Below are 21,918 nucleotides of genomic sequence, written 5' to 3' on the forward strand. Positions count from 1 at the left end.
CTCCCTGCTTCGGTGGCCTCTGGCCCACCCTGGGCTCCCGGCTCCCAGCCTCGCGGACCCACGCAGGGGAGCGCGGGTCTTTGCTGCAGGTGCAGCCAAGCAAGGCCCGAGCTGAGGGCTTGCGTGGGGCAGTGGGCGTGCATGCCCCGGCAACTCCTCCTGACCTCCTTTCTTCCCCCACAGCCTCTTCGAGCACTACTGCTACTCCCGGGGGGGCATGCGCCACAGCTCCTACACCTGCATCTGTGGCAGGTAAGTGGGAACGGTGCGGGGAGGAGGTTGTGGGGTGGGGAGGGTGAGCTCAGGCACACCTGCTAGCCACCGAGCCCACGCTGGCGCCCACGTAAGCAGAGAAGTCATTCTCCCTCCTAAGGCTCCCGGCCCGCGTGGGGCAAAGGAGGGAGCCAGCCCACTCACGGCCATGGCCTCCCTTGCCCCCTCCAGGGTGGCTGCCGCCCTGGGCTGCTGGCTGGCCTTCCCAGCCCCCTCCACACAGGCGCACACCCAGCCTGTGAGGACCAGGATGTGGCACGCGACAGTGATGGCTTCTGTGTGTGGCAGTGAGGGAAGGAGCTATGTGAGCACGTGAGGCCGTGGTTCCGTGCCTGTGTGTAGCCGTCAGGGTGGCCGTGTAGGGAACGTCACGACTGTGGCGGGGCTGGGTGTCCGGGTGGGGGGTGTCCCATTGTGGCTGGGGCCGAGGGCTCCCTGTCTGTGTGTCACCTGCATGTGGCTGAGTGTGCTTGGAGGCTTGGGGCACGCGTGACCTTGAGAATGGGGCAGCTCGTGGCCGCGAGCATGCACCGCCGTGTGCATGTCCGCGTGTGTTCCTTAGGTGTGTCTTTGAGGGGCACGGCCTGGCTGTGGGTGGCCCCCTCAGCCCCCCAGGCACACCCCGGCTGGTCTCCCCATGCTCTGCCCCTGGGTCAGAGGGTCTGGCCTCTGCGCAGCCAGGCCGGAGCCTGCAGCTCTGCTGATGTGTGCGTCCTCGGCGCATGAATAATACATGTGAACATCTCAGTCTTTGGAAATGTTCTTCTCTGGTGGATAGAGAGAAAAATCATTATTTCTACTTTTATGATTCCTGAGACTCCCGAACAGGGCCATAAATATTATACCCAGGTGGGGTGTTTTTGTTTTTTTTTTTTTTTCTCCTTTGGATGGACTTAAAAGTCCTTTTTTTCTTAAAGGCATCGCTCTTTAGGGAAGCAAGCTTGAGTTAGAAGAGCGAGGCTTGCAGATGGTGGCCCCTGTTGCGGTCCGGGCCCTTCCCCGGCCTCCCCACTCCCTCCACCAGGAAAAGGAGGCTTCCTGGGGGTCCCTTCCCCGGGCCTCAGACCCCGTCTCCCCCAGCAGTCCCACATCCCCAACCCCAAGGGCACCGGGCCGCACAGCACTCACCTGGGGAAGCCCTGCACGTGGCCTGTACTGTGAGCCCAGAGCCAGGAGGCTGGCCACCAGCTGTAGGGCTGCAGGTGCCAGGGCCACCCTGCTCCCCGCCCCCACCTCAGGCCGTAGGCCTGGTCTAGCCACCCCCAGGGTCTCTACTGGCGGGTGGATGGTATTGCCTTCGGGCAGGGGTTTGGGGTGCAAGCCCAGGGCCTGCTGGGTGAGGTTGCACTCCTGACACTGCCCCCCTGCCCCTCGCTCTACAGTGGTGAGAATTCAGCTGTGCTGCACTACGGACACGCCGGGGCCCCCAACGACCGGACCATCCAGGATGGAGACATGTGGTGAGTGAGGCCAGCCCTGCGCTGCCCCTGCCCGTGCTCTGCATGTGTCCCGCGTGCCTGGGGCCTCTTGGTCCTGCGCTGAGAGGCCTGAGCACTATGGGGCCCTCAGGTCTGCTCTGGGCCCAGACTGCCTTGCCAGGGCCGCCCACCTGCATGACGTCTGGTCTCCAAGGCCAGGGAAGCACGGAGAGAGGGGGTGGGGGTGGAGAGAGGGGGTGGTCCCTGTGCCGGGAGGCTGAGGCCCAGCCTCAGAGGGAGCATGAGCCGGCCCCCAGACCCCGCCCCACACTCACTGCACTCACACCTCTGTCTGGGTACCAGGAGGGCGGGCACCTAGTCTGGAGCAGGAAGACCCCTGGGGAGCCTCCCACCCTCTGCGTCCTGCCAGCCTCAGCCACCCATAAATGGCCCTTAGTTCAGGAGGTCACAGGGGGTGCTTGACCTTCAAGACTGTTTGCTGGGCTTTTCTGAGCACAGCTTAAGGTGCTCAGAGCACCTCATGGGGCCCCAACTCAGCAGGTGCACACAGGATCTGCAGCCCCCAACCCTCCGACGGACTGTCCCCTGTTGGCAGAACTGCACAGCCTACTCATGACCCCGGGGTGCAGGGCTCACCCTGGGCATACGCCGCACCTCTCTGGGCAGCTGCTGGTCAGACCCAGACCAGCTCTCTCTTTGGCTCACGGGCACTGGGCACTCCCTGCTTCTCTCCACCATCGGGCAGGGCCAGCCCCGGCTGCCACGGGGCCACTGAGGGCCACCCAGAGGCCTCAGGCCCCCCAGGCCTGCCCGTCTTGGCCTTCAGACCTTACCGTGGTCATCAACACACAGGCAGGGTGGGGGTCATGCGCTGTCCCGCCCGGTTCTTTGGTGCCTGCATCTCCTGGTTGCCGGGGCACCTGCCAGCCTGCTTCCTCTCGGGTGGTGGGTGTGTCACCCTGCTAGGCTCAGTTCCCGAGCGAGTGTTCTGGATAACGCCTGGCCAGCGGTCAGAGCCCCGCCGCCTGTGCATGGAGCCCGGCCCTAAGGCAGTGAGGAGGGGAGCCTGCAAACAGAGGCCCTGGCCCCCATCCACTGGGAGGCATGAGCGGAGTTCTGAGCTGTCACTGCTAGGTGTTTTCAGAAATCTACCCAGTCCCAGGGGGTCCCTGCCACGAGGCACGGCAGGCTCTGCAACTGGCTGCAGGCTCGCCCCTCAGCCGGGGTCAGTAGCTGGACAGGGTGTTCTGGCTCGGGCCGCTGCTGGTCAGAGCCCAGCTCAAACTTCTAGGAGGAAACAGCCATTCAGTCCCCTCTTGAAGCCTCAGTCTACTTTTCTGTTAGTGGAGATAGTCCTCTCCTCCGAGAGGAGCTGCACGGAGGGGCAGGAGAAACGTGTCAGAAACGCAGGTGCGAAGCTCATGTGCCCTTTCCCTGGGGGCCTGAACCAGCAGAGTGGGGCCCGGAGCATACAGAGGAGGACACCCAAAGTGGCTGCAACCTTCCAGAGTGTCTCACAGTGGCCGAGGGGGTACAGAAACCCTGGCAGGACCTTCCCCTGTGCCTGGCACCAGGGAGATCTCTTCAGGTGGATTGTCTCGCCCTGACCCCAGGTAGGCAGGGTCACTGAGATAAAAGGGGGGGGGGTCTAGGTGCAGAGCCCGAGGGATTTAGAGAGTGGGGAGTGGCTGCCTCAGACTTGGCTCAGCTGGAGACTAAGGAAAGAGAGGGGCGGGCCCTGCCCTCGGCCATGGCCGAGCCACGCTGGCCCCAAAGAGAGACCGACCACCTGGCGTCTCCGGGACTTTCGCTTCCTGAAACCTTTCCGAGTGCCCTTTTGCAGCCCGTCCTGCCTGCAGGGCCAGGAGGTGGGAACCCAGTCCCGGGGCAGAAGCAGAGACCGGGCCACACGAGCTGTCCCGAGGCCAGCTCTGGGCTCCTGGAGGGCCCCGCGGCAGTGCCGTGTGGCCGTGGGGTGTTCTGCTCTTGAGCTTGGCACGCCCGGGAGGCGGCTGCTTCTCCACTCTCCTCCTCCTCTGCCCCCAGTACGGTGCTCGCCCCGTGACAGGCTGGTCGCAGCTGTGTTCCTGGGGTGGCCGCTGCTGGGGTCGGGCTCGGCTGACCAGGGCGCGACATGTATCAGGTCTCCCCGTGGCGCAGGTGTGACCCCGGCCCCCGTCCTCGCCCCCAGGAGTGCGCGGCACCTGCGTCTCCTGCATCTCCTGCTTGCAGCTGAGGCAGGAGCGATCCAGAAGTCCCGTGGATGTTAATGCCAAGTCCAAATTGGTGATTTTATTTTTCTGGTGCTAACTTTGAAATGTAGCCAGTAGAATAATTATGAGTTTATTATAGTCAATTTATTATGCAGCATTTAGAGCAACATGCTTTGTTGATTACTGCCATTGCCAGACTGCTGGCGGCGTTTAGAATCCATTGTTTTATTGAAATTGATCCGCCGCGCGCCTACCGTGTTCGGTAAATAATAAATCACTCTGTTACCCCAACATAAAAGCCACGATGCTTCATCATAAGGTACGAAACCCAAACAGGAGCACAGCGCAGAGCTTTCCCTGAAGCCGAGTGCCTCCCAGGTGCCCTCCTGCTGCTACGTTCTGGGTGGAGACCAGACTTCCCTTGAAGTCAGGTGAAGATGCCCCAGAGATAGTTGGACCTTCAGGAGGGGGCTGTCTGGGGCCCCCACAGAGCCTGAGGCAGATCGCTCTGGAGCGCTGAGCCCCATTCTGTGTTTTCGGGCCCCGCGCTGTCCCCCAGGTGAGTGCCAGGTGGGGTGTGAGGCTGGCCAGCAACCCCCCACCTGGGCCTCTGTCCCTCCACCACCGGCCCCTGCCCGGGAGCGAGGCCACAGCTGCCGTGGCGTCAGTCGCTGCCCCGTGATCGGGGGCTTGTAAGTCCGCACGCTGGTCTCCCTCCGTGTGAGCCTCGTCACCTGGAGCCTCGTCACCCATTCTGGGGCCGCTGCTCATTTCCCTCTGCGCGATGCTGCCCCACCTGCTCCGCGTGACCCACGGATGGGGAAGCAGACTTTGATGTGGCTTCCGATCCTGCGGGCCCGGCACCCAGCGCCCTCAGAGCCACGAGGCCTCTCGTCGGGCCTGCTGGGGCTTTGCCCTTGGCCCTCAGAGCCTTTCACGAGTTCTCCAGGGGCCCACCCCCCGGTCACTGTCCTAGAGAAGCCAGTAGTTGCTTTTGGGGGGTGTTTAAGGCAAATGCAGACCTTGTAGAACAGTGGCAAGAGGGTGGTACACTTGCTAATTCACGTCCTTCGCGTGCTCACACCAAGGATGCCGGTTCTGTGCGTGGACATCCTCTGTGGTGGGAGCCCCAGGAGGCCCCTCCCCACCAGACCAGCCCCAGCCAGGTGCCCACCCACGGGCCAGCAGCGAGCCCCACCGTCTGCCTTCAAATCCACGGGAAGGCAGTGCCCAGGAGCCGGGCCCTCCTTGTGCTGGACACACGGGGCTGGGGCTGGCCTTCGCAGCCCTCTGGCCTGCCCTGTGCCCCTCGGCAGGATCGCCCCGGGGCAGAGGCGGGAGGGGTCCAGGCTGTGGGAACCCAACCGTGGGTTTGGATTTGGAAAACAGCTCGGACACCCCTTCTCCGCTCCTGCTCCTCTGGTTTCCACCATCTGATCAAGGAGCAGGGGAGGGGTTCCTGAGGTCGGACGCCGTGTTCCTCCGCAGAACCTTCTAGAGCACCTGTCTAAGGACGCCCGCGCCTGGGTGGCCTCGCTGCAGGCAGGATGTGGCCCGACGGTGGCGAGCCGGACATCCCAGCGCTGGCCAGAAGAGGGCAGCGTTGTCTCAGGATGTGTGGGCGGGCCTCCTCCCTGCCGGGGGCTCCCCGGTTGCCCCTGGGGCGTGGGAACGGGAACGGGGGCGGGGGGCGCCTGTCCCAGCCTCCTCCCCTCTGCTGTCAGGGCACGGGCCTGTATTTCTCCCTGTCCCGATCACTGCCCTGCTGACCAGCAGAGGTGAGGACACAGCTCACGATGACCAAAGCCCCACTTCTCTTTGCCCGGAGAAATAAGGGTTTTCCTCCCAGGGAAGCCCCTGGAGCCCCCTGACCCGCTGCTGGTGTGTCATTGGCACATACCGCTGCCCTGCTGCCCGTGTCACAGCCCCATGCCACCCCGCCCTTTCCTCCCATGGATGAAGGGACAGGCCTGTGAGGGCTGGTGGCCAAGGCAGGCTCTTTCCTGGCTGGTCCCCTTCCCGCCACCAGTGCCCCTACCCCACCCCACCCCCGCCCACCCCTTTCTGTCTGTGTCTCATTCCCGGTTCGTTCCGCAGGTTTGACTAGATGTTAGACTCCTTGGGGGAGGTCACCCTACCTCACCCCTCCGTCCCAGGCCACCGTGCCCCGGGCAGCAGCCTGCATCGCAGTGGGACACCCTGCCCCCACCCTGCAGGCCTCAGGGGTCCCCGTCACTCAGCCAGGGCCCCAGCAGCGCCCGTGGTATCCCACATACAGGATACGGGGCGGTGGGGGGGCAAACCTGTGTCTCGCGGCTCCCCCCACCCCAGCTGGTGCAGAGCTGGAGGGAGGGAGCCTCCAGGCCCCACTCGCCCTGGTGCCTGGTGCCCTGGCCGACTTCTGAGAACGAGCGTCCCCTCCAGGGCCTGCTCCCTGGTGCCAGGCCCAGCCCAGACCCCTACCCCCTTGCTGTTTCCTGGGAAGAACACTTGGTTTTCACCCAGCAGCCCCCTCCTGAGGATTCGATGGCCTCAAGGGTGTGCCCAGGCCTCAGGGCAAGAGAACACTGGCAGCCCGGACAGCCAACCCAGTGGCCGTTGCCGTCGGCCTTCTGTCCCTGCGAGAAGCACCCTTTACGTTCCGGCCCAGTCCCACGTGTGCACCTACCCCGACTATGACCAGGCCCCCCTCCTACACGGCCTCTGTGGGTTCTGTGTACTTTACATTCTTGCCTGTACCCCACTCGGCCAGCGTCACCACCCACGGTCTGGAAAGCACTGGTCCAGACAGCCTGGGTGCTCCCAGACATCACGGGACAGACGCTGCCTACCAAAAAAGTGAAATGAAGCACGTGCTGTGCTCATGACGCCGACTCAGTCCCTCCCCGGCGGGGGCCACTGCGCTGACGCCAGCGCTCGTCCACTGTGCCGGGTGGCAGCGGCTGCTTGGGTGGACGGTCACTGGGTCCCACCCACACGTTGGGCCACGTGCCCTGTAGTGCCCTTGCTGGGGACGTGGCCCCACAGCGGTGCCCTGCGTCTCGCCACGCCATCTGTAGAGTGGCAACAGCAGTTCTTCCTAGATACGCAGGACGCCCCCGGCCCGCGTCTGTTCCTGTGACCGTGTACGCCAGGGTCTCTGGGGCCCGGTCGCCGCAGGAGCAGCCCATGGCTGGGGTGGGGAGCAGGGAGGCCTAGAAGGTACAGGGAGAGGTCTGCTCCAAGCGTCAGCCTGCGGCCTCCAGGTGATGACCTTCGCCCCGCCGGTCGCCTCGGGGGGACTTGGCACTGCACGGGCGGGGACAGGCCACGGGCCTCGTCTGAGGGGCTGCCCGCTGCAGTACATGAGCGGGAAGGCCAGTGGCACGTCTTCCCCTCTCGTGCTGAGGTCTGGAGGGAAGCAGGAGTTTCCTGCTTCTCAGAAATCCCCTGGCCTCGCTGGCAGCGCTGGGCCGGGCGCACAGTGAGGTGTGCAGTGCCGCCGCCGCGCCCAGGCCCGTGCGCCCAGGCTTGGGTGAGAGGTGGCCCGGGGCCAGGCCGACGCTCGGGGCGTTGGTGGCAGGCTGGACGCCGGGCGCAGGGAGCCCAGTACACGCACCGCAGCGTTTCCCCAGAATGCTCCCCAGGCCTCGGTCCCCGGCCCAACCATCTCGGAGGCCGTCGTCTGCCCGAGGGCCGGCCGGTCCCCGCTGCGGGGCCCGGGGAGCCGAGGGGGCTCGGGGGCGCCCGGCTGAGCCAGCGGTGGCGGGTAGCCCGGGCACGAAGCTGCCCGGGAGGAGCCAAAGGCAGGCACCCTCTCGTCCCGGCCAGAAATAGAACCAGATAAACACGTGTGAGCGAAGAGACGCCAGCGTATTGCTTGGAGATGTGGGACTTCTCCCCAGATGTCTTAGATTATGACACGCGTTTGCTGGGCCAAGGATGGTAGCGGCCCGGTGGGTGTCCCCAGGCCGCCGGGGAGGAGGAGGATCCCGAGCGCCCGGCGGAGCCAGAAACTGTGACCACGCTCCCCACTGTCGCTCTGCGCTCAGAGGACGGCTGGAGGGGACACCGAGGACCTGGAGGGAGATGATTTATGGAGGCGGCTTTCGTCCCCGGATCCCGGAGCGGCTTGAATCTGAATGACTTATGTGTGTAGGAACTCTGAGGGGGATTTTTTTTTTTTTTAAAGCAGAGAAAGATAAGGAACTGAGAACACGAAAATAGACTGCAGCCCCGTGCCCGGGCGGCGCTGGGCAGGATGGAGCCGGCCGCCGGGGCGTACACTTCCTTCTGCAGTGACCGACGATTCTCACACAAAAGGCTCAAGCGAAGTCTTCTAGAATCCGCACGGGAACGCCAGGCGGGCCGAGGAGCTCCCGGCACGTCCACCCGGCATCCTGGCTGTGCTCCTGAGGACACGGGACTCCTGAGCAAGTTCAGGGGTCTCGCCTGCCCCGGAGGAGCGTCTTGCTGTCGCCGCTCTAGGTGACTCCGGCCCCCAGCGTGCTCTTGCGGGCTTCCTCGTTTCTGACATTGTCCAATTTCTGTTTTCCTTTTGAGATGGGCCCGGTCCTGCGGAGCTGTCGGCCCCCAGGAGCCTGTGTCGCCCGAGCCCCGGCTCCGTCCTCTCTGCGCAGGCCGTTCTTGGACGTTGTGAATCAACAAACCACAAACCATTTTCCTTTGTTGTCTCTGAGGGGCCCCAGTGAGAACGCTCCCCTCCCAGGGTGAAACTGGGCCACGGCCCCACACAGACCCGCTCCCCGGGAGGGCACAAGGGGCAGCGTCCCTGCGTCTTAAAAGTAGAAGCGCAGAGGCCCCCGGGGCCCGGGGCTGGAGCCAGGACAGGAGGGCCCGTCGCCGGGCTCTGAGCTGCTGGGCCAGCGTTCAGAACCTCACTTTCCCCGCAGGTGAGGGCCGAGATGTGTCCCGCCCTCCCAGCCGGCTCCAGGGGGCCCGCGTGCCCCCGCAAGCAGCTGTTGGCCCAAACCCCCTGTTGCATCTGGGGCCTCCCAGGGCGCAGCTGCCTGGGCACGTCTGCTCAAGGCCTCTCTGTCTTGTGTCGGGTCACCTCCCGGGAGGCCCAGGTGCTGCCCCCCCGTACCCCCCTCCCCGGCAGGGTCCCTTACAGTCTGTGACTTTGACCCGGCCTGGAGCTCTGCGCCGTCCTGCTTGGGGCTCTCCCCCCACCCCCCTGAGAATCACCTGAGGTGTTATCTGGTGCTTTTTGCACTGTTGACACTGTTTATGGTCTTTTGCAATCGGAAAAAGACAGGAGATTAAAAAGTGCTCGGCTGGGGACTTTGGATTCCAGCAAAGCATCCGGGGATCCTGAGCATTTGGGTTTTTGCCTCCAAAAAGCTGTTTCTTTGGAGTAGCTGGTGCTGTCAGGCCACAGGGCCCGACTCCCGCCCCCCGCCCCCAGCAGGGCAGGGACCCCCTGCTCTGTTGTCCCTGAGGGTCGGGGCCCCAGGGCAGGTGCGCCAGCAGCCCCTGCCATGCCTGTTGAGCGGCTGTGCCCACCACGAGGACTGCCTCGGGTGTAGGGGAGGCCCTGGGGGAAGGCCCGGCTCTGCCCTGCGGCTCAGATTTGCCAGGACTCACGCTGCAGACCGACCCCCCCCCCCCCCAGGAGGAAGCCAGCCCCGCCCGTCGGCTCCACCCGACTCCGGGCTCCCAGAATCCTGGGCCCGGGGCTAGACCGACGGCCTCCGTTGGTTTTGTCTCCACCCGGGGCCCGGCTTGGCCGACCAAGTGCCGGGTGCTGCTGGGGCCCCTCTGTAAGCCTGCTGAGGTGCCGGGGTGGGACGGGATGGGGGATGCTCAGTCTGTGGGCCCCACTGCTCCCCGCCGGGGAGTGCGGGGCCCAGCAGCCTCACACACCGTGTCGCATTCCACCACAGAGGGTGCAGGGTGGGATACTTCCTGCGCTTGACCAGTGGGGACCCCGAGGCCGTGGAGGCGTGGGAGAGGCCCACGCGGCTCCCTCCTCGCCCTGCCCCCGGGCCCTACCACGGGGTGTCCGTCCTCCTGAGCCCCCAGCCTGCCCGAGTGTTCAGCACCGCCCCCACCCCCACCCCACCCCACCCCGCTGGCTCTCAGAGCCCAGCTCGGGCCCTGTAGCCCCCCTTCCGCCCCCTCTGCCCCTGCCTGCTGGGCCGCCCTGTCCTTCCCTCAGGCCCTGGCGGATCTGTCCCAGCGGGGAGAGCCACACTTCCCTCTGGGCGGGGGGAAGGGGGGGGTGGCGCTGGAACAGAGCCACCCGCTGGGTCTCACTCAGACACCGGGCCCGGGGGAGCTGGGTGTGTAGCTTAGCCCACCTCGTGCATCCGTGAGGGCCTCCATCCCAAGCCCCCCCCCACCCCCCGGCTGCCACCAGCAGCGCCGGGCAGGGGAGCCCTGGGGGTCTGTGGGAGTGCTTGCGTGGAGGTGGCGAGGCAGGGCCTGGGCACGTCTCCGTCCCTCCCCCCCATCCAGGCGAGGCCCACAGCCCGGCATCCAGAGGCCTGGCCAGCAGAGGCCTCGGGGCCGGGGGCGTGCGTGCAGGATGGGCCCTGCTCCCTCCAGGCTGCCAGCTCTGGGGTCAGAGGGTGGGAGGCCCCGTACTGCTGCCTGCGCTGGCGACCCGGATGGCTCGGGCCCGGCACCCGGACACCCCCGGGGCCCAGCAGGCTGCCCTGAGTCCCGGGGTGGGGCGGGGGGAGCAGGGCTGGGGGCATCCCAACCTCACAGGCTCCTCTCCCTGCAGCCTGTTCGACATGGGTGGCGAGTATTACTGCTTCTCTTCTGACATCACGTGCTCGTTCCCGGCCAACGGCAAGTTCACCGCGGACCAGAAGGCCATCTATGAGGCGGTGCTGCGGAGCTGCCGTGCTGTCATGAGCGCCATGAAGCCGGGTGAGGACACTGGCGGCCCTGGGGCGGGTCGTGCGTGCCACAACCTGATTCTGTCCCCCCTCCACACGCTCAACCGGTGTCAGGTCCCCAGGAGCAGCCCCAGGAGAGGGGGCTGACCCCCGGGGAGGGACAGGGCTGGGAACCGGGGAGCTCGGCCCAGAGTCACCCCACATCCCATCTGGCATTCTCCACCGGCAGGAAGCCCTGCTCGCGGTGGCCGCTGGGGTGTCAGCACGTCCCCCGTCCTGTCCCAGAGCAGGGTCCACTCCAGAGGGAGCTTGAGCACCAGACCAACAGCGGCGTTTGGTCGTGCGTGGGGTGCCCTTGTGTTCAGGCCGCGGCTGGCTTTGGTGGGGGCCGGGTGCTCGCGGCGTTCGGGAACGGTGAGCGGCTGCCGCAGGGCCCTCTGGGGGCCTGGCCGCCCCCCCTCCAAGGCTGGACCCTCGGCTCATTCTGAAACCAGAGGGACCACGGCAGTCAGATCGGCCTCCCTCCACGGAGCCTTTGTTTAGGTAAAAGAAGACCCCCCAGCTGTGAAAGCCCCAGGATGCGGCCCCTGGGGCTGGGGGCTCTGTGTTGGCTGACCGGCCCCAGGGCCACACGGCCAGATGTGGGGATGAGTTGCAGGTGAGGGACGCTCAGCGACTGCCACTCTCTGAGGCACGCTGAGCCAGTGGGCCCCCAGCGGAGGCGAGGGAGCTGTTGAGGGGTCCTGGAGGCCCCGGGCCCCAGCCCTGCACCCTCACATGTCCAGCGGGAACAGGACCCTGGTGGTCCGGTGATTCCCACGACGGGGAACTCGGCCCCCAGAGGAGGACGAGACAGGAAAACCTACAGGTGAAGCCCCTGCTGGGGCGACAAGGTGACAGGACTTACATGGTTTGGTGGCTGCAGAAGGAAACAGCATCTCGAGCTAACACGGGGACCTTCCTTCGGGACGCTTGACGCATGGAGACGGAAAAGTGGGAAAAGTGTGGGAAGGGGTGACCAGTCCCCCTTTTGTGTGAAAGAAGGGGGCGTAAAAGCACCTGTGAATCCACGGGGTGCGGTGCGGGAGGGGCGCTGGGGGCTGCGAGGGGAGCGGGGTCTGACCTTTAAACTGCGGGACAGTCACCAGCCCCCCGAGGGCCACCACCCATCCTGCTCTCTTCACTCCCTCTCTGTACGTCAGGTGAGAAGGATTTGCTGGCGGGGGGCGGGGGTGGTTTTCTTAAAAGGTTTTTATTATATATTTGGGAGACGCAGGGAGTGAGAGAGGCCACAAGCGGAAGAGAGGAGCAGGCTCCCCAGTGAGCAGGGAGCCCGACGCGGGGCTTGATCCCAGGACCCCGGGAAGGCAGACGCTTACCTGCCTGAGCCACCCAGGCGCCCCGGGTTTGGTCAGCTTTGGCCACCACCAGCCAGGGGCTGTGGCGCGTGTCCTGCCGTCTGCAGGGGGACCCTCCCTCCCCGCACACCTGCGGGACCCAGGCGCTCTCCCTCTGCCTCTCCGCCCCGTGCTCCCCACCCTGTGCCAGTCTGCTCCTGCCCCCTGCCGGGCAGTCACCTCGCAGGCCAAGCAAGCCGTGTCCTCTTCCTGGGGTGGACTCTTGGCCTGGGCACGTGCAGCGGGGCAGGTCACCTCCCCGTGGCTGTGAGGAGGCGGCCGGGGCCAGGTCAGCCCCATGTCCCGTCCTAGCGGAAATGCCCCTGGTTTGTGGGTTCCGCTGCTGGGCCAAGACACACACCCGCTGAGACTGCTCGGCTGCTTCCCGCGGTTCCGGGGAAGGGTAAAGGGACACCGGGGGCGCAGCACGATGCCCAGAGGAGCAGCACGGAGGAGTGACCAGAGCAGGCGCAGAACCGGGGTCAGAGCGGGGGCGCCCTCCCGTCATCACCCAGGCAGCCGGGGAAGGGCGTCTGAGCTCAGGGGACGGCCACGCTGGGGTGGCAGCTGCACGGAGGGGCCTCCCTGGCGTCCGCAGCGGGGCAGGGGTCTCCCCGGCTACCAGGGAGCGTGCGGCCCAAGGGGTCCCGTGACGGAGCCTTGGGGTGAAGCCAGCAGGAGCACCTCGGGGTGTCAGTGGGCTGCTGCCCCGGGCCGTTCTGTGCTGTCCCTCCAGCCACCGCAGAGGCCTGGCCTCCCACCTCCCAGCAGCCCGGCTCCGTCCCCTCTGTGCTCGGCTGCCGCCCTGGCCTCCCCCCGCCAGGCTGCGGGGCCCCACGCTCCTGAGCCCACACCCACCAGGGCCCCACGCAGGTGGTGGGGGCCACACGCTCAGGGCCCCACGGCTCTTGGGCCTCCAAGCCATCGAGTCTGCGCAAACAGCCCCACCGTAGCTCCTCGCTCCTGGCTCTGCAGCTCCTGGCTCTGCTGTGTCAGGGTCCTGGCCCCTGGGGGGAGCAGCCAATGAGGTGGGAAGCCGACTCGAGAAGCAGACTGCCCCAGAGCAGGCCGGGCAGCAGGAGAAGGGCCTCGGGAGCTGGGCCCGCACGGCCTGCATGCGTCCCCCGTGGCCTGTGTTGGGGTGCCCCTGCCAGCTCTGCCTCCCTGCCGGGCAGAGAGGGGCAGGGAGGAGCAGGGAGGGCAGGGGCTGGAGCAGGGGCAGGGGCTGGGGCAGGAGCAGGGGCAGGGGCTGGGGCAGGGAGGGCAGGGGCTGGAGTAGGGGCAAGGGCTGGGGCAGGAGCAGGGGCAGGGAGGGGCAGGGGCTGGGGCAGGGAGGGCAGGGGTGGAGTAGGGGCAAGGACTAGGGTGGGAGCAGGGGCAGGGGCTGGGGCAGGAGTAGGGGCAGGGAGGGCAGGGGCTGGAGTAGGGGCAGGGGCTGGGGCAGGGAGGGGTTGGGGCAGGCCTCCCCTTGGAGCTGGTGAGGGGTGCGAGGGTGTGGCACATGGGGGGCCGGGACCCCGCGCCGCGCAGCCTCCAGGCCTCCTTGGTGGCAGGAGCCGGGGAGGGGGCTGCACTGCAGCCCCATGTGGCCCCTCTGTCCTGAGCGGCCACGTTCCCACCCTCCCTGGCCGCCTTGACTCCCTCCTGCTGTTTGCGGGCGGGAGGGGTGGGGGTGTTGCGTGCACAGGCTCCGGGACGCCCGCTCCGCTCAGCACGGAGGCGCCTGCAGCCCGGGGCGCACGCTGCCCCCTGCCCTTCCGCGGGGTGAATGGGTCCCCAGAGGTCCTGGCAGCGGACAGCGCTGTGGGGGGGGGGGGGGCTGCAGGCCGTCAGCCCTGCGCCAGCTTGGCCTACCGGACGGCTCCCGCGGCCCACGGGGCCTGTGCCTTCCTCGCGGCACCCCCAGGGCCTGGCGCGCACAGGGTCTCCTGAGGCCCATTGTCTTTGGATGAAGTGAGCTCTTTGTCTGCAAGCGGCTGGGAGGATTCTGCTCCCGGCCTCCTGGCCCAGCTCGCCGGGCCGCTGGGGCTGCCGCGCTCCGGGCAGGAGGCCTCGGGCTGTGAGGGATGGTGCTGAGGCTCCGAGGGGCCAACCTGGGCCCAGGCCCGCGGGGGGGTCCTGAGGGTGCCAGGCGGGCACAGGAGACTGGCCTGTGATCTGGGGGCTGCTCTGGACACGTGCTGGGGCCCCGGGCACCAGGGCCAACAGCCAGATAGTGGGGCGCAGACCCAGATGCTCCCCTGGCACGCGGGAGTCTAAGTGCACAGAGGAGCAAGGTCGGGGGGCCCGGGGCCCGGGCCTGTGAGGTCGCTGCACCGGCTGCAGGGGAGCCTTGGGAGGCATCTGCTTGTCAGGCTGGAGCAGAGCCCAGGTCCTGCTCTCAGGGCCCGCAGGCCTCGGCAGGCCCCGGAGGCGCAGCGTGCTGTCGTCTGGTGCGAAGAGCGCCGAGTGCACACGGAGGGCTTCCCGGAGGAAGCCTTAGCAGAGGCCCTCAGGAAGGATGGCAGCGAGCGCGGGACGGGGAGGGCCTTGAAGAGGCGGTCCCGGCAGCACCAGGGCCTCGGGCCCAGGGGCGGAGGAGAGGAGGCAGGAGAGGGAGGCCAGGCTGCGGAACGGGGGGCTCTGACCTCTGACCCCTGCTGCGGAGAGAGGCCTGGCATCCCAGCCTCGTGCGGGATGTGGGGGGACGGGGCCATGCAGGGAAGCGGTGGGAGTCCCCGAGAGGTCCCGGAGAACGGGCCCAGCTCTGCGGCCTGCTGGAGGTGGGAGGGCGGCGGGCCGTGCCAGCCGGTCAGCGCCTGGTCCCCGACGTGTGCCCCGGATGCACCCGCCCCGAGGTGCCGGCAGGCCGCTGAGGTTGGGGGGCGCCCGGGCTCCGGCCTGGCCCACGGGAGCCCCCCGGTCCGCCTCCGCGCCCCGGGCCTCGCCCCGGGACAGCAACCTTCACACGCTTCGGGGCCCCTGCCCTGGCCCAGGGTGTCGTAACCACCATCCGGGCCAGACGCTGGGGCCAAGTTGCTGGAGGTTGAATCACTGTCACAACCCTAACCACACACAGGCAGCCGCGCGCTGCCAGCCACGGGAGCGTGTGCAAGGCCGGCCCCGCGGAGCGCAGGCGAGGAGGACTGGAGGCGCCGTGGGGACCGCCCGGGCCCTCGCGTCCGCCCCAGGAGGACGACGGAGGAGCCGAGCTGCCGGCACGAGCATGATTTATACCTGACTCCCCGCAGCCCGCTTGGAAGCCGGCCCGGCCCGACGTCAGGCTGCTCCCCGGGCCCCCTCGGCCACGCAGAGCGCCCTCCTCCGCCCCGGGGGTGCGTGGAGGCCCAGGGCCCCAGGCCCGGGGACAGGGTGCGGGGAGTCCCTGCGGGGCCGGCCCCTGGGAGGAGCGGGGACACGGGCTCGGGCTGGAGCACAGCAAACAGCGGGTGTTGAACCGGGGTCTGGCTGGCGAGAGCTTTGGGGGTACTGCCCGGGCCCCCGGTACATGCCAGGCCTCTACGGCCGGCTCCCTCGGGCACAGGCCTGGTGGACAAAGGCGTGGGGGGCGCAGAGAGGCGGGTGAGCCGTGGGGGGTGTCCGACCATCGGAGGAAAGCCGCCGCCTGGCCCCGCGTCAGGGCTGCCACCCGGCTCCCCCTCGGGCCCCTGCGGGCAAAGCCCGGCCCCGGGATGCCCCTCACCTTGGCGCCTGTGGCCTTGGCGGGTGGAACAGGGCTGGCCTCAGGAGCTGGACTCCGAGGAGGAGGAGGGACGGGAGAGACAGGCCTCGGCCCCTCGGCCTCCCCACGCCCGGGCCGGGCTGGCCACTGCCCTGTGATGGGCCGGGGTGCGGCCCTCGCCACCTGCTCGGGGCCTGGACCCTGCAGATCTAGGAGGCTGGGTCAGCCCAGGGCCCCGACTGTGGGGCCCCTGCCCTGCTGGGGACGGTGCCCATGTGAGGACCGGTGCCCAGCAAGGCTGTGTCCCACAGGGGCTCTCATTTCCCTCTCCCGTCAGCCACAGAGCTTCAGAGGCTGGAATCCCCAGACCTGCTGGCCCAACAGTGGCCAGGATGGGGTCCGTGCAGGCCCCCGACAGCCCTGGACGCCAGGGTGGGGTCCATGCAGGCCCCCAACGGCCCAGGACGCCACGGTGGGATCCATGCATGCCCCCCCAACGGCCCAGGACACCAGGATGGGGTCCATGCAGGACCCCCACAGCCCGGGATGCCAGAGTAGGGTCGGTGCAGGGCCTCCCATGACCTGGGACGCCAGGGTGGGGTCCATGCAGCCCCCGGACAGCCCGGGACACCACGGTGGTGTCCATACAGGCCCCCGATGGCCTGGGACACCAGGGTGGGGTCCATGCAGGCCCTCCCACAGCCCGGGATGCCAGAGTAGGGTCGGTGCAGGGCCTCCCATGACCTGGGACGCCAGGGTGGGGTCCATGCAGCCCCCGGACAGCCCGGGACACCACGGTGGTGTCCGTACAGGCCCCCGATGGCCTGGGACACCAGGGTGAGGTCCGTGCAGGCCCCCCCATGACCTGGGACACCAGGGTGGGGTCTGTGTAGGTCCCCCCATGACCCGGGACGCCAGGGTGGGGTCTGTACAGGCCCCCAATGGCCTGGGATGCCAGAGTGGGGTCCGTGCAGGCGCCCCCATGATCTGGGATGCTAGGGTGGGGTCCGTGCAGGCCCCCCCATGACCTGGGACGCCAGGGTGGGGTCTGTGTAGGTCCCCCCACGACCTGGGACGCCAGGGTGCTCCTCTGCAGCAGCCATCACCAGTCGTGGTGGCTGTGGTGGGCAGGGTGTCGTGGGGATGCCTCTTGGGAGCCAGGGTTGCCCCCCCGCAGAGAGAGCCACAAGGGCCAGCGCTGGGCAGCCGTCCGGCGGAGCTCTGCTCGGGGGAGCGCACCCCCACCCGGTCTGCCTGGCCCCAGGGTCCCGGCCCGCCGGCCTCCGCCAGCACGTGGCCTGCCCCAAAGCCAGCCCTGCGGGGCAGGAGCCTCACCGCCCTCATCCCTGTCCGGTGCTTGGGTGCCCGGTGCAGGGCAGTGGGGCTGAAGGCGGGGACCCCACGGCCCCGTGGGCAGGGCCCGTGTCCCCCGGCAACGGCTGAGGCTCTGAGCGGGTGGCGGCCTGCGAGCCCTGGGCGGGGGCAGAGCTTGCTCACCCGAAACTCCGTGCCTGGGGACCTGCTCTTCGTGGTGACCTTTGCCTCAGAAACACGGGGCAAAGACGAGCTTGATCAGCAGTCTGGGCCTGGACGTCTGGGCTGCCGTGGAGATGGTCAAGCGCGGCTTAGCGGGCGGGGCCACGGACCCTGCCAGCCAGGCCCTGAGGCCGCGCCAGTGCTCCTTCACCCCGGAAACCTTTGCTCCCCACACTGGCCCCAAGGGTGATTCAGCCCCACTTCGGGGTGTGCAGCGACGCCCGCACCCCACAGCCTGAGGCTCTGAGCGTTGTCTGGGGCCCCCCGAGGCCGCCCCACGTCTGCTGGGGACGGAACACCTTCCTCCTCCTGATGCTTGGGGGACCTTCGTGGGCTCCCCTGGGCCCAGAAGCACGCACTGGCGGGGGACAGACGCGCCTGGGCGGGCGCGGAGACCTAGGCTGGGCACCGGGCCACGGGTGACAGGAGCCCGCCCCCGAGGCCCCGCCGGGCAGAGAGGAAGGGGCTCGAGGCCCCGGGTTACAGCGGCGAGAGCCCCCTGGAGAGCCGGCCCCGGCCCAGCACCCTCACCACCCACCTCCGGGGCCTCCCACCTCAGCCGCTGCCAGGGCTTCCCGTGTCCCCCAAACCTTCCCTCGGGAGTCCCGGCCAGACTGCCGGGCCCCACGCTCATCGCAGCCTCCTTTGGAGCCACAGGGGTCTGGTGGCCGGACATGCACCGGCTGGCCGACCGCGTCCACCTGGAGGAGCTGGTCCGCATCGGCATCCTGAACGGGAGCATCGACGCCATGGTCCAGGCCCACCTGGGGGCCGTGTTCATGCCTCACGGGCTCGGCCACTTCCTGGGCATCGACGTGCACGACGTGGGAGGCTACCCCGAGGTCAGTGTGGACGCCGGGCTCCTCTCCCTGCACCCCTAGGTTGGTCCTGCTTCCCGGCCACGGGGGCGGGGGTTCCTAGAGGGCACCGCCACCTCTGGTGCCAGACGGCTGTGCTCTGCCTGGGGGAGCACCTGCCCTGCCGGGGGTCAGTGTGCAGGTCCCACAGAGCAGTGGGAACCCCGAAACCGGGTCTTAGTGACGGGGCTGGCCTGGCCACCACCGTGTCCTCCTGGCCCCGCCCCATTCAGGCGGGGACACTGAGGCACTGCCGTAAGGCCGCAGCCCCAGGCCGCTCCCTCCTCCCTCCCGCCCCCTCCGTGGCCTCCTCCGAGGCCCTGCAGGCGCCCTTGACAGGGGAGGGAGGCCCCTGTGGGCATTTCCAGACAAGGTTCCCCTCCCCTTCCTCCCCACGGACTCCTGAAAGGACCACCCAGAGGGTGCTTGCAGCCCGCCTGGGGGAGGCCCTGCCCGGCAGGTGGCCGCAGCCTTTCCGGGCCCGGGTGGGTGGGGGTGAGCCCGGCCCTGCCGCCTGGCCTGGCGCCCAAGGTGCAGGGGGCTGATTATGCAATCGGTGCACGCCCTGGGGCCCACCAGCCAGTTAGCCAAGACTAGGCTTGGCCCGCTGGCTGCAGGGTATTTTGAAAGCACTAAGAATGATTTTTGGGGGGGAAAAAGTTGCTCAAGAGAAGCATTATTATTCAATTATTTTTTTCCTCAAGTGTAAACAGTTAAATTTGGAGAAACAAAATCAGTTTTAATTTCCTAATTTCTATCCATCACATTGTGTGCAGGGAGCCAAGAGCAGGGCCTTCCAGACATTGTTAACTGAGGTTCGTTATTCATTAGTCGCCAGAGCGCTTTTTTTCCACCAGAGAAAATTGGCAGCAAACTGTTTTATCTTTTCCAGTAAGCAGCCCTTTGTGCTCACAGAGTCTATTCTTTTGACAGATAAACATTGTAGAAAAAATATGGCTTTTCCTATAAAAGTCATTTGTTTTAGTTGAGGCCTACAGACACATCTGGGTGTCCTCTGCTCAGAGCCCAGGAGGAGTTGAGGCCCCATCCGGCCCGCTGCGCCGGCGGAAGCCGGGGTGGACCCGGCACGGGCAGGGCCCCCTCCCACGCCCCGCGGGGGCCTGGCCTCACCCAGCCCCGCCCGGGCGGGTCGTCTTGGTGGGAGACGTCTGGGAGCTGAGGGTCAGTGGGCGGGGGCAGGCGTGCGGTCCTCCCCCCTGCACCCCTCCCTCTCTCCCCTCACCCACACCTTGGGGTGAGGGCCTGAAGCGTCCACTGTCCCCCGGGCACACCCAGCGAGCAGCTCGGCGTGGCCACAGGGACTCGGGGGGACCAGCAGAGATGACCTTTCTGGTTTACTGCATCTGCCAGGCACCCGGCTTTCCCCGCCTTGGGGCTGAGGGAAAGGGACAGGCTCCTAAGGGGTGGCAGGGAGGTGAGGGACAGGGACGGGGTGCCCGGGGCGGGCACAGGCCTCACAGGGCAGAAGGGCCTGCCTGTCCCACACGCACTCCCCGTGGAGCCGGGGATGCGGCCCCAGCAGGGTCAGGGGCCACACACACCCCCGCCCCCCCCCCCCGGGCCTCTGTGCCCGTGCCTCAGTGTCCCCTCCCCTCTCCTCCCGGGTGGCTGTGCCCTGCTGTCCCCGCCCCCGTGGAATCCGGGCCTCAGGCTTCCCTGCGGTGCCCAGCTGTGCAGGCCCGACAGCCTGCGTCCCCTTCCCTGACGGGAACCGCTAATTGAAGTCTCATGTTCGCGGGCCCCAGAGGTGACGGCTCCGGCTCTGCAGCGGGGCTCCCAGGGCCGAGCGCGACCGACAGGCTTGGGGGGGCCCGCGGGGGGACGGGGTGGGCTCAGACCCCTGCATTTGTTGGGGAGGGTGCCTCCGCGGGGCCGCCTGGGAGCTCCCACCCGCCGGGTGCCCTGGGCGCTCCCCCACACGCGCAGCGGGGGGCACCTGCCCCTCCTGGGGGCCCCTCGGGAAGGCTGGTCGGGCCGCGGGAGCGCTGAGCTGCCCGAGGACGGGGCACGGGACGCCCCGGGCCTCTGCAGAGCTTTCTAGGCCTCCGAGCGCGGCCTGCGCGGCCCAGCAGCCGGCCTGGCGTCCACGGGGCTCCTGGGGGGGCCTGGGGGGTGGCCTTCCCGCAGGGGGGCCCCGAGGGCTCCGGCAGCTCGGGCGGGAGCAGGGGCTGCGGGGCGGGGGGCGGCGGGGCGCAGGACGGTGGGGTGCGGGGCAGCGGCGTGCGGGGCGGCGGGGTCCTCCGTGCCCGTCCCCTCCTCGCAGGGCGTGGAGCGCATCGACGAGCCCGGCCTGCGGAGCCTGCGCACGGCGCGACACCTGGAGCCGCGCATGGTGCTCACGGTGGAGCCGGGCCTTTACTTCATCGACCACCTGCTGGACGAGGCCTTGGCCGACCCGGCCCGCGCCTGCTTCTTCAACCGCGAGGTCCTGCAGCGCTTCCGTGGGTTTGGGGGGGTGAGTGCCGACGGGCCCTGCGTCCCGGCGCCCAGACCCCCGCGCTCACACACAGCCGCGTGCCACGGGTCCCCGGACAGGAGCCCTGCGGGAGGGGCTGGTCCTCACTTCCCCACTTGAGGGGGACCCCCCCTGCTTTCTCGGGGTCCGTCAGGTGCCTCACTCCGCAACTGGGAGATGCAGATTCTACAAGACCCCTGCCCACCCAGGCCCCCACCGCTCCCTGTGGAGGAGCCACCTTGGCCGCAGCCTCCCACGGAGGCCTGGAGGCCCGGAGGCCTGGAGGCCTGCCCCTTCCTGGGGGGCGGACAGACGGCTCTTAGCCGGGGCTCCTGCCCCGCAGCTGGTCTGCCCCTCTAATCTCGTGCATGAGGCCAGCTCAGGAATAGTGGCTCGTTCTTTTTTGGATTTATTGTAGAGAGTGAGTGGTGGGAGGGGCGGGGGGTGCAGAGGGAGAGCGAAGGCCAGTGGACCCCCCACTGGGGCTCTGTCCCGGGACCCTGAGACCATGACCTGAGCCGAAACCAACAGATGCTCAACCGAGCGAGCCCCCCGGACGCCCCACGAGTGCCTGTCGTTCTGACCCAGGTCCGCATCGAGGAGGACGTCGTGGTGACAGACAGTGGCATGGAACTGCTGACCTGTGTGCCCCGCACGGTGGAGGAGATTGAGGCGTGCATGGCAGGCCGCGACAAGGCCTTTACCCCCTTCTCCGGCCCAAAGTAGAGCCAGCTGGGGGTGCCCAGTGGGACGGGGGACCCAGCCCGGCACCTGTCCTCACGACGGGCAGCCTCCTGACGGCCCTCCAGCGGCCAGAGACGGGTGCTCAGAGATCACACGGCCGTGTCCCCGAATTGATCACGCTGTTCCTGGGGCGCGTGTGGGGTGGCGGGCTCGCTCTTAACCTTCTGCGGGATCACACCTTAATCTGATACTGATGCTACTTTGCTTGAATGACAAACGGTGGCTTTCAAAAATGCTAATGGAAAATAATTCTGCTCTTTAGCAGCAACTAAAATGCGTCTTGCTGTCATCTGTATCCTTCTGCTCAGGGAAGAAAGATCCATTTCCAGCGTTTTCTCTCAAATCAATACACACAGTAGCATTTGCAATAAAAAGTTTCCAGAAACGGTCCTTGGTGTGCAACTTTCTCTGTTCTTCACCCCCACGCCCTCCGCCCTGCAGGTGCGCGCAGCTCCCAAGGACCTAGACGTGGCC

The 21,918-nt window shown here is 67.6% G+C and overlaps 2 protein-coding genes across 3 annotated transcripts in view; one reads left to right on the forward strand and one right to left on the reverse strand.

Annotated features, from left to right (window-relative positions):
* PEPD (peptidase D) overlaps positions 1–21,834 on the forward strand; it is a 109,379-nt gene extending 87,545 nt beyond the window's left edge. Inside the window, exons 10-15 of one of the 2 annotated variants that reach the window (XM_038529440.1) lie at positions 184–252; positions 1,656–1,733; positions 10,656–10,804; positions 18,025–18,209; positions 20,509–20,700; positions 21,289–21,834. In XM_038529440.1, coding sequence (XP_038385368.1) covers positions 184–252; positions 1,656–1,733; positions 10,656–10,804; positions 18,025–18,209; positions 20,509–20,700; positions 21,289–21,426 — 811 coding nt within the window. In that variant the 3' untranslated portion in view covers positions 21,427–21,834. The remainder of the gene's footprint in view (positions 1–183; positions 253–1,655; positions 1,734–10,655; positions 10,805–18,024; positions 18,210–20,508; positions 20,701–21,288) is intronic. The other variant, XM_038529441.1, reaches the window with a different exon arrangement.
* LOC119869807 (translation initiation factor IF-2-like) lies at positions 10,062–13,405 on the reverse strand. Its single transcript, XM_038529442.1, has 2 exons — positions 11,681–13,405; positions 10,062–11,257 (listed from the first exon to the last, which is right to left on the reverse strand). Exon 1 carries the CDS (start codon positions 13,285–13,287, stop codon positions 11,899–11,901), a length of 1,389 nt encoding a protein of 462 aa, XP_038385370.1. The 5' UTR covers positions 13,288–13,405; the 3' UTR covers positions 10,062–11,257; positions 11,681–11,898.
* Positions 21,835–21,918: the final 84 nt, after the last annotated feature.

This window comes from Canis lupus, chromosome 1 (genome assembly GCF_011100685.1).
Source record: "Canis lupus familiaris isolate Mischka breed German Shepherd chromosome 1, alternate assembly UU_Cfam_GSD_1.0, whole genome shotgun sequence".
In the NCBI taxonomy this organism is placed as follows: domain Eukaryota; kingdom Metazoa; phylum Chordata; class Mammalia; order Carnivora; family Canidae; genus Canis; species Canis lupus.

Bases quoted from the DNA above. Each gene is read 5' to 3' on its own strand.
- LOC119869807 (XM_038529442.1), bottom strand. From the start codon at position 13,287: ATGCAGGCCGTGCGGGCCCAGCTCCCGAGGCCCTTCTCCTGCTGCCCG.